This window comes from Silene latifolia, chromosome 10 (assembly GCF_048544455.1).
Source record: "Silene latifolia isolate original U9 population chromosome 10, ASM4854445v1, whole genome shotgun sequence".
Classification (NCBI taxonomy): domain Eukaryota; kingdom Viridiplantae; phylum Streptophyta; class Magnoliopsida; order Caryophyllales; family Caryophyllaceae; genus Silene; species Silene latifolia.
This window is the reverse complement of record NC_133535.1, coordinates 153,331,990-153,343,935: the sequence shown is the minus strand read 5'-3', so window position 1 is coordinate 153,343,935 and position 11,946 is coordinate 153,331,990. Positions and strand designations below refer to the sequence as shown.

The 11,946-nt window shown below is 38.7% G+C and overlaps 1 protein-coding gene across 2 annotated transcripts; it reads right to left on the bottom strand.

The window, feature by feature from the left end:
- Nucleotides 1-8,547: 8,547 nt before the first annotated feature.
- On the bottom strand, nt 8,548-11,476 carry LOC141606435 (F-box/kelch-repeat protein At3g23880-like). 2 transcript variants are annotated; one of them, XR_012526715.1, is made up of 2 exons: nt 9,664-11,476; nt 8,548-8,686 (listed from the first exon to the last, which is right to left on the bottom strand). XR_012526715.1 is itself a non-coding variant. In XM_074425550.1 (1 exon), exon 1 carries the CDS (start codon nt 11,160-11,162, stop codon nt 10,020-10,022), a length of 1,143 nt encoding a protein of 380 aa, XP_074281651.1. In that variant the 5' UTR covers nt 11,163-11,476; the 3' UTR covers nt 9,571-10,019. The 2 variants fall into 2 exon arrangements, 1 of the variants encoding a protein (XP_074281651.1); XM_074425550.1 differs by lacking the exon at nt 8,548-8,686 and having other exon boundaries at nt 9,571-11,476.
- Nucleotides 11,477-11,946: the final 470 nt, after the last annotated feature.

Here is an 11,946-nt window from a genome sequence, read left to right as displayed (position 1 = left end):
GTATATCAAACCTCTTATACTCATATCAAAATAACACGGTTTTTTCTCCTATCTTTGGTTATCATTCCAAATAACGAACATCAAACCCATCCACAAAATTACCTCAACATTATTCCCAATACTATCTTATTTGTGTTGTCATCCAACTCTCCACCAAATACCTCGTATCGTGCCAATACTCCACCAACTTCTTGCTCCCTTAATTTCCTCGAAACTCATTATCAATCATGTTGTCCTGAAACTCCTATATAACCTTTAGCTAACATCCTCGTGACGCTATCACACATTTCAATGATTCCTTACCTTTATATCACATAACTCCGGTGAATATTTTCCTCAGCTTACTTTTATCCTTCTTTTCTCTTTACACTCAATAATACCAATTAATAGTTCAACTCCTTATTCCTTCTAGCTAACTCTTTAGAAATCCAGTTACCCCTTCGTTGCTCCAAAACTCAAATTCCATTATTTTCTACCGACATTATCTCACTCTTTCTTACCATGGATCTTCTCTCATTATGCTATCACTCACACTTGCCGCTAATCTATCCATAGAATCAATGTTTAATGTTCAAACAATTGCATCTCCCTTTTTACATCTCTAGAAATCAGAATTCATTTAATACCGTTAATTACCCAAGGAAATCACACAGTAGTTTCGTCTCTCGATAACACAAATTTCCAAACGGTCACTACACTGCAAATCCACGTCGCGACATGTCCCATTAAGTTCGCTATATACCACTATTTCCAAACGACCTTTCATTACATATGTTCTTACTCAACACTATTTCTAGCCATCTCCCTCCATAATTTATTATACATCTCAAGTTGCTACTATCCACATCCTTTCTTTCAATCTTTTCATTCTCACGTTCCTTAAACTTACATCATGCCTTGCCCACATTCACTTACATTTTCATTACTCAACATACAATCATGTCACTCATCTCGTCTCACACAACATGCTCTATGCCTCAATTAAGTCTTACCAATCCCAACACATATAAATCATGTCCTCCCCACCGAACTCATACTCATCATAGGTGCCACTCTTTATACCACAAAATTGGGTAACTTACGCGTCAAGACCAACATACATGTAAAACAATGCATAAAGAAGCAATATAACGCCTTTGAATTAAACATAATATGCAACGAAGTCAAAAGATAAGCATATGACCCAAAATAGGGGTCACTAGATCGAGTACAGGCCACTCGATCGAGTAAGGGACTTACTCGATCGAGTAGGTGAAGATCAGAAGCACGTAAAACAAATTACCAGGGACACTCGATCGAGTAACTGACGTACTCGATCGAGTACCCCCTACTCGATCGAGTACCAAGGCTACTCGATCGAGTACCTACGCATTTCTCAAAGACTTTGTCCAGTTTCAGAAACAGCCATAACTCACTCATTTCTTGGTCGATTTGGGCGTGTGACCTATCGTTAGAATCGTAAAAGAACAAGCTATCACCTCCAATTGGAATCACATTAAAATCATTTATGCATCTCAAGTTATAACAGTTTAAAGACAACTTTGCTGTAATCAGACGACATAACTATTCGATTTTCTCTTTCAAACAACTTAAACGACAACAATGGTAACCAAAAACAACTCAACACTCACAAAACCAGTATTCCTAATCACATGTTACTATCTCCCAAAAGCCAAGCAACAACATACATCATGCACATAGATTATTTAACTTGTCAATCATGATTTACCCACATCTTTTATTCTATACCTTTACGTACAACAATAACATAATATACGGCATAAAATCTCCCTAGTCACATGTTACTAACATAGCAAAAGTAGAAAATCCACTTCCATCACATAAACATGTTCTCCACATGAATTTCATATTCTCATGCAATTCCTTAACTCATCTTTTCAACCAAATCATAGATCACGTTCATACCCGTATTCATACAACTTATTCATCCAATCATATGCACGCAATCATATGCATATACACAATAGTAACCCGTAGTAATTCCCATCACAATTCATGTTATCATAAAAAAAAATATTACCTTCATCCTTTCTACCACACATCCATTCAACTATATAACACTCATCCATCCAACACACACCATAGAGCATTAGTAAACACATAGCGATCCCGACTTATATCCCATGGTGACCGGTTCAAAATTGTAGGGCGAGTTCGCGACTTTAGGACGTCTCCCAAGTCTTTGCATTAGCTCCTACAACTTCTACCCCGGGTTCATTTTAATTGACTCCCTATATTATTTGGATTCATTGGTTACAGGTTTCAGGAACCTGTCTCTGATACCATTTGTAACACCCCCATACTCCAAGTGCCTTACCAGGACCACTCAGGTATAAGGATACTACCATCTCGGTTACCCGAGGCAATGATAATCATAAGACAATAAAGAAACATACTTTATTAAATAACTTTAAGTGATTACATAACAAACCAATTGTAAGCAAAATACAATGTTGTTCTCAAACTATAAACCAACTGAATGGAGCGCCTTAACAAACACGGCGGAAGACTAAAGACTACGATATGTGATGACTCCATCCCTGACTAGATCCCACGCGTATCCAAGATATACTGTCAAGCAACAAGCGCTCACCACCCCGAATGGATCACCACAGTTTTTAAAACATTTAAACGGGTCAGTACTAATCACACAATTTATATAATCCAACAACACAACAAACAACACAGCTCAAACGGTCACACACACAATCACACCCACTCCAATCAATCTCCGTCACCGATCATCCACTTTGGACCGCCACCAGCGATGTGGGGGACCGCACCTGTTCCCACCTAAGCCCCGCTCATCATACCGAGCGATAACCCTGTCCCATTAATGTGCACATCCCCTTCCGTGGCGGGTTCCACGAAGGGCGAAACTAGGGCGTGAAGTCACTCCCGCAAGTGACTCCACTCAGCCGAGAACGCATCTCGAGAACCAGAGACAAACAATCAGCAATCACAATACAACATCAACAACCGTCCGAATCAACCAACAATATACAATCACAACCGTCTGAATCAATCAACAATCACTAATTACAAAGACAATCACCACACATTATGTAATTAATATGCGAGTAGGGAAACCCTACCCGGAAAGCACAACTATCGGACGGTCTCTACAAATTTGTATCAAAAAGCCTCTTCTACAAAACCTCCTCCTATCATACAACATATAAACACCACCAAATCACAATCTACACAAAAACCCCCAAATCCCCATATTAGGGTTTAACCAACTTAAAGGAAAAACAGTAAAAAGGGTACATAGATCTTACCCTCGACGCAAGGAACTCAACGGTATGAACAACGATAAGAACTGACCGTCTGAACTCCGGGAATTGCTAAGAATGCGATTAAGAAGATGAACTTGTTTGCTTTCTCTCTTAAACAGAAATTTAGGTTTTGTAAAAGTGATTTAGAATAATGACGACGAAGCTTAAATACCTTAATCGCATAATTAACAAAACCCGAGAAAACTCCCGTGAAACCAGGACACTCGATCGAGTACCCAAGGTACTCGATCGAGTACCCCTTACTCGATCGAGTGCCTAAGGCTACTTGATAGAGTACCCCCTTACTCTATCGAGTACCTAAGGCTACTTGATAGAGTACCCCCTTACTCTATCGAGTACCTAAGGCTACTTGATAGAGTACCCCCTTACTCTATCGAGTACCTAAGGCTACTTGATAGAGTACCCTACAGGTCAGAAACTTTTCTAAAACGCAACTTACCCTTACTCGACAGAGTAAGGCCTACTCGATAGAGTACCCCAAGACTTATAAATACGGAGTATTACACCTCCCATATGGCCTGTATCTCTCGTCTTTCTTGTTGGTGGTTTGCTTTCTTCCTGATTTCTCCACGGCTGAAGTACTAGAAATACTTGGCGTGCTCTGTAAGCTGGCTCTGACTAGGTTATCTTCCTCCAGCCTGATCGCGGCAGCTGCCTTCTCATGCACTGCTTCGAAACTATGGCAAGGATGCATAGTCAGTTGCTTGTATAGATCGAGTCATGGTGGAGGCCTCTTCAAGGCTTCTACTGCTTTGTTGAGATATCACACTCTCGTCATCGCTACCTTCTCATTGTTGAATCTGGTATTGTATTCTCCAATGCTCTCTCCTGCCCCCTGGACGATTCTGTACAGGTCCCCTGCGTGCTTCTGTGGCTTTCTGCTGCTTGCGAACTGTTGAGTAAATGCGTTCACCAACTCAGCAAATGTAGATATCGACCTGTTTGGCAGGCTTACAAACCATTGAAGTGCTGGTCCTGTTAGGGTGGACCGAATCCTTTGGACATGCCAGGCTTCCTTAACTTGTCTTATGGGTTACCGTCATCATTTTTTGCTTGTATTGGCTGACATGATCAAAGGGATCTATTGTGTGCCGTCAAAGAGAGGCATGTTTGGATTTGTGAATCCTTTTGGCATGGCTGTGATGGATATGGTGTCCACGAATGGTGAGTCGGCATAGCTGTCTAGAGCCGCTTTCTCGAGTGGGGGTGGTAGCCCTGGAACCCTACTCAGCATCTCCTTTAGTTCCAATCTTCTTTGATTAGTTATCTTGGTGAAACGGGGTTCTCTGTCGGTTGTCCGCATATTTCCTCCTGGTCCGGTTTCTTGAAGGTTACGATAAGCTCCCGTGAGCCCACGGGGTTGCGGTAACGATTGTCTCCTCGCTGCCGATTCACTTCTTGGTTTGACTCGGATCTGCTACAGGTGTCGATCGATTCTCGCAGGATCGCTAACGAGGAGGCCACCTCTTTGTATCCCTACGTGTTGGTATTTGCCGCGCCTATCTGGCGTGAGGTATCCTAACCCTCGTGGGGTTATCCTTCCATCCGATGGTGTCGTAGCCAAATCCAATCTTGTAATTATTTCATTTGGTATCTGCCGCCGCCCGCCACTCCTTGCGTCGGATCTACCAAAGGAAATCTTCCTTCACTGCCTTGTTTGCCGAGTCCGGACTCTTTCGCTTGAGAAGATCAATTTGTGCCCCGAGCTCTCTGTCTCTCCTTCTTACCTCAAAGATCTCGCTCTCCTTTGATCTTCTCTCATGTTTTCCATAGCTTTCTGAATATTTTCCACGCCGCGAGCGAGAATCTGCGTGGGATCGGGGCGGCGGAGTGACGCCCGAGCTTGATGTTCCTTTGTCTACGATCCAGTGCGGCCGAGACAACAGGGTCTGGGAGGTAGAGAGGTTTTTGTTGTCGGTATGATTCTTGGGGTATGTCCGGAGCTGCGTGGCCACCGTCGATGTTGGACTTTGGGTAGACGATGGTGGTGGCGATGGTACTGCTCCCTAACATGGCTTCAGATGCTTGCTTTTCCATTGTATATCTAGAATATCAACGATTGACGACCACAATGCCCCACGGTGGGCGCCAAACTGTTTAGGTCTTTTTTACCTAAGTCGATTTAGGGTCAATGTAGTCTATATTCGTTGGTCGATTGTATGATGATTTATATGTCAATGAGTAAACGGGAAATAAAGTGCGTAATGTAAATTGACACGTAAGATTTTGGCGACGCGGAAAACCCAATGTGGGAACAACCGCGGGAGGGACGGTACCCTGCCAAGTATTGCACTATATAAATTGGAGGATGATTACAATTATGGTACGAAGCTTAATCCTGCTGACCCTAGGTGTCAGGCCTGCAAGATCGAGAATGAACGTGTATTATTTGCTGAGATGTGATCTTGAGTGTTGATGTATGAATGCGGGTGTTGAATGAATGTCCTTCTTGATTTCCTTCTTCTGCTATTTATAGGGTAAGAACCCTAGATATACTCCATCTCGAATATGGAAAGAGGATATTATTTCCATAAGGACTTCTTTCCTAATCCGGATTCCCTTGCCAATTCTCCCCGATCTCCCTAACTTCTCCCTGACACCGATTTCCTTAACACGGGCGCCTACTGTGATGGACTCTTAATCCTTCTTAAGCCCATTCCCCCTTCTTCTGACTGCGGGCTTCCATCCTCCTCACCTCTCCTCTATAATCTTTACTTCACCAAGTGGGCTTTCTTTATTACGCTATTTTTAGCCCAAACAATAGTATACGAAACAAAATAAAATTTCAAAAAATCTCCATTATCATGTCATGAATTATACAGATGTTTTTAATAGTAGTTGGTGCTTATTAAAAGTGATTTGTGATGTTTCTCATATAGGATGGTGATACAACATTAATAAGTTAGAATAAGGATCAAAGTATGGTCGTTTGATAGCGATAAAGTTAATGGAGAGTTAAACGAGGTTATGGTGGAGAAATAAGTAAGAAGTTTAGGGGTACAATGTAGAATTAAAAAAAAGGAGGGGTACAACATAGAAAGCTGAAAAATTCAGGGGGTGGTATCCCAAATTTTTATTATCAAGTACTCTTTCCTATTCTCTAACATCTTCCACATTTCCCAAAACGACAAATTCACTAAGATTTTCACTTTCCTTATTTGTCTATCTTTTGTGGTTACAATATCTTATGACCTCACATTCTCTCTCTCACTTTCATTTACATCCACATATCATACTCCCACTAAATTCTATCCAAAAATAATTGTGGAAGAACATATAAAATAGGAGGGAGTACTTTATTAATATCAACTTTTTATAATTTTTAGTAATGTATACTTAAAGATATGTGTAAAAAAAAAATATGCATTGATGTACATGTATAAAGTAAACGTATACAACTCATTGGAACGGGGTAAGTATTAAACTTAGATTTGGTAAATTTGACTCGTCTGAATAACTTGACCAAAAATCTGATTCGTACACAAATTAAGGACCTGAATTTAATCTGTAACCTAAATCTGAATGTTTATTATCGCAAACTAGTCGTCATCTCCAATTAACTTGTCCCACACCCCTAAAAAGGCCCGAATCAGTAATAACATGATCTGATCCGATTCAAACTCTTGCAAACTCGAATAACCCCAATCCCAAATTGACCCGACCTGTTTAACCCGTTTGTTACGTGTTAGTAGAGTAATTTACGTGTTTTATCTACCTTCTAAACTCTTGTTAGTCTCAAATTTGCATGTGTAAGTTGCTCATTCGCTCATATTTTGACTACTTTTGTAAATCGGATTACTCTTTTCAATTTTGTCTATTTTCCCATTTTTCACGTGTTGTTTTCGAGTGCAAGGTACTCCTCTAGGTGCTTTAAGGAATGTAGGTACAAATGTACAATGGTTGGCCAAGCCTTGGAACAAGGGGAAAGCATAATGAAGCGATTTGGAAGTCGGAAATAAAGTTTATAGACTAGAAACATTAGTTAGATTGTAGGATGTGAAGCATGGGACAAAGGGACGTACCCCATCCGCTCCTATGGTACCTCATCCTACTGATTTTGACAAGGGGGATTTTAGAAGGTAGTCATTGACAAAATTGCGAGAAGAAAGAGTAGAATGCCATTGTTTTAAAACAGACTTGAATCTAAGAGGGAATTTGATGGGCAATCTTGTAAGAATCTCTTCAATTATGAAATCATTAAAGTGATAGCTTTGTTGGTCAATAACTTGTTCCTTCTCAGAAAAAGTTGTTCATTTATTATTAATAAATCAATAGAGTTTCTTTTTACATAATGAGACCGTCCCACAGTGTGAGACGGTCTTATGCAATAAGTACTGTTATTTTTTTAGGAAATGAAGATGATTTAAACTCCAGTGAAGTAGTGATTGACCACATATACTATTATACAACTGGTTGTTGTAAGAGCACTGTACAATCATACTCAATCTTGCTGAGCTTATGTGTATTTTTTTCGAGCTCTTATAATTTTTTATTTATATTTTAATTTTTTGATGTCAAAAATTAAAATTTAATTGAGCTCCTATATACTCCCTCCAAGTTTGATCAATCCTCCCCTTTGCTTTTTGCACCAAAAATAAGGAAAATAATAAAAAACGGATAAAGTAGTATGAGTTGTTGATAGAGAAAATAATAAAAAATGAATAATGAATAAAAAATGACTAAAGTAGGATAAAGTAGGGGAAATTGTTGACTTTTTAGGAGAAAGGATGAATAAAGAATGAATAAAAGATAACCAAAAAAGGAAAGGGAAGATAAGAAAATAAGCTCATAAGAGAAATAGGGAAGATTGATCAAACTTGGAGAGAGTATTATTTTTGAGTTTCACGAAAAATTTTTAAGTTCAATATTTTTTAGGCTCATAATCTATAGGTCTAAGATCAAGTAAATAATTCTAAAGCTCGGGTTCTTTTCTATACAACCAATACAACTGGTTGTATAGTCTATTTACTAATGATTGACAGTTTGACACCCGACTTTTGAGAGGTCTAGTACTCTAGTGTACTACTACATGTTTTTCCCAAATTTCCCAAATTTTATACAAGGAGTATAATACTCTATTTTTTTAAAAAAAATTGACATCTATGTGGTAGTGCTGCGTTTTTTTTTTCATTTTTGTAAGTTTTTTAAAAAAAAAATATTTGACTGACTATAAGTCTATAACTCACGATCACCAGTTTTCCGAAAGTGACAATCAATTTGGAAAAAAAAGTTGCATTCAAAACTCGTCACAAAGAGGTATGGACGTATTTACATACAAGATAAATGATGAAAGATGAATACGGAATTCAATTGTACTAGCTCCGAATCCTTCAAGATGATGAAGCACTTGCTGATCATGATGAGTCCTGCAAACCATGGACAAAGGCCTGAATACAAATTCCTGTAGTCGTGGCGATAAATGAATGGGAACCAAATGATACGCTGAGCAAATGCAACAGTTACATATAGACAGCAATTTCCAACCTTTCATCAAATATCCAAGATAAAGCTAAAAAAAAACCTATCTTCTTGCATCCAAGATGACCAAATACTGAAAGTATGAGCCATCTAATGCACACAATTTGCAATAATTCACTGCTCATGCGTAAAAGAGCCATCCTGATCCAATTGGTGTGGGTGCTTAGTCGAACATTGGCTACAATCTTAATCGACTTACATCAATCCTTGTCATCAGACATCAATGAATGACACAGCCACCACCAAAGACCAACTGCATTCTTCACATACACACAGTTTGACAAACTCACAGCAAAGACCGGGGCAGATTACACAACAACTATAAGGAGATATGGAAATATCTAATAGTATCACATCTATGCCTAAGCTTTCCACAAACTCTTGTGCAAGACCGCATTACGCCGTTACACAAGTTTTATTTAACCGGTTTTTTCAAAATAAAACCAGTTAAAACAAAAATAGTTATAGTTTTCATGGTTGTGTATCTGTTTTACACAATAATAGCTTAAAACGGCCTTATAAGAGACTAACTAAAGAGTCTAAGACAACTCCTTAACGGGTTAAAGGGGATAATTAAAGGTTAACCGTAGCACAATGAACTCTGTACATGCCATAGACAACTACTCAACGGGAAATAGACGAAACCATGTGCTAGGAACATATCTTGCAATATTAACCGACTCTTCAAACCACATAAGCACCAAGCCACCAAGTACTCCAACTATTTTCAAATTCGAACAGCCAAGTGCTATAGACTAACACAACCAAGACCAGAAATAAACTTGAGTCCATAAACAAAATTGGTCAATAGAGGTCACATAACATTTCAAGACAAAGTTTCAACTTTATAGAAAGAGTACATTACATATTGGTGAAATCAAACTTGGAAGGGTGATCCGCTACGCAACCTTTATCAGCTTGTTCCGAAGTTACAGGAAGAGAACATAACATATTAGTTCAATGTTTAATCGAAGAATTTGGATCCATGTGTGCTAGCATTGAATCCTTCAAGATGAGAAAACACTTGCCAAATCCTGATGTACGCTAGATCTTATAATACCCATACTTTGCTTGGTCTGCCGATATATTAGGGTTAAACAACCTTACTAGAGCAGTTGCAAGCAGATGATAAGATACCAATATAGTCACTAAGAATACTACAAGTGATTTAGCTTCATGGACTTCAAACAAGACAAGGAGCAAAGGAACAATGTATTCTATCTATGCCTCTGAAGGCTTTTCAATAGGAAAGGGCGAAACAAGGCTTGGAACATATCTGACAATCTTACTAAACTTATTGAACCTCAAAAGCACTCTGTATTGCATAGGTTTCGTACATGTGTCAACTATTCCCAGTGTTCTTCTATGTACGAAATCTCTTGTCTCATCACTAAATGACCCCGTTACAAAAAACTTGTCAGTCTTGGTAAACCCGATCATTTGAGAGAACCAATCTAGTTTCAACCCCTCGGGTAAAACAATAGATTTCACTATTACCGGAGGTTCCATAATGTGCAGTAATTTATCACCCGTAAATGTCTCACTATAGTTGCACTTGCTCAAACAGCCTCCCATAACTCCTAAAAAGTCGGACTTATCCCAGTCGACGTTAATTACGTCAAACCTCTCCACCGCTAAATCAAAGCTAACAAGTAAATAACCAGCTTGTTTACTATAAGCTTTCCAATATAATTTGTCACTAACAAGCAGTCCTGGCCTATAAGGAACGAGATGATCGTGAAAATGATCAATTTTTCTCCACCTATTTTCCCTCAAAGAGAAGATATGAATAATAGTACTTCTTGTGTTTCCTTGAACTACTGACAATATTTCAACATATTTATAGTCATCAACAGAGGATGCATATCCAAATCCACAAGTTATACTAACATGATTAGCGTCATCAGGACACTTAAAATACCCATGTGACGGATATTTGTGCAGCTTACGGGTAGCTGGGTTCCATATAATGAAGTATTCATCCAAAGCTGGGGTTAAACAAACCAACCCATTGCAGCAACCTGTAAGTCTAAGATGATCTTTTCCGACACCAAAGTTGACGTCTAGCTTAACCAAATTATCTTCAAAATTACCAGAAATTTGATCATCGTCATCATAAGAAAGGTAACAACAATTATAATGATTCATGATAAGCAAGGTGTTAACAGGAGCAGAAGGGTGAGAAAAGGGGGATTTGATAAGGTGGGCATTGGCGAAATCGGAAGAAGAAAGAGTAGAATACCATTGTTTCGAAACTGACTTAAATCTAAGAACGGATTTGACGGGCAATCTTGTAAGTATTTCTTGAATTATTAAATCATCAGAGAGGTAGCTATGTAATTGTTTTTTCTTAATCTCCGACATTTTTGATATGAATAGAATTGAAAATCTAAATTAATAATCTCCAAATGAAAGAATGGAATTAAATCTGCCGCAAACCTCAAAGCAGGACTGCTCGCCGGTTTCCTCTACTGTTGCCGGTCGCCTTTCAGTTCTGGTCTCCGGTCACTTTAGGTCTTCCTCTTGTATTCCGTTTTGCGGGGAAGTGGCAAATAAGCCCCAAACGTTTGCCACTACGTGCAAATTAGCCCCATAACTTTAAACTAGTGCAAATTAACCCCATTACTTGTACCCGATGTGCAATTAAGCCCAATTGGAGATATTCGAGTAAATTTCTCACCGGAAAAAATTGACGTGGCACCGGAAAGATGATTAGGATGGATTAAGTTAAATAATTAAAAAAAAACATGAAATTATCTCTACCTGCCACTCTAACACTCTATCACTTACCTCGCTAATTCTTCTCATCTCTCCCTCTCTCTCATATTTTGAGCTCCTTCCTCACAAGTTACACCTATCCATTTTCTCTATTTTTGTTTGATGTAGTCTACAATGCTCATTCTTACATATTGTTCACCATTTTGTAATTGAAAGTACCACCAAAAACTGGAAAAAATGAAATTTGGGGAAAATTGAATTTATGCACACTCCAATTATATACCGGCATTTTCACGCGATCTAAGCTCGAAAATTGAAGCTCAGCAATAATTGAAATTAAATAACGATATCGATTAAAAATTCATCTCATCGCATATCACTATCATGTTTTTTATTTTTTACTGTATTTGTTTGCATGCCACTGTCATGT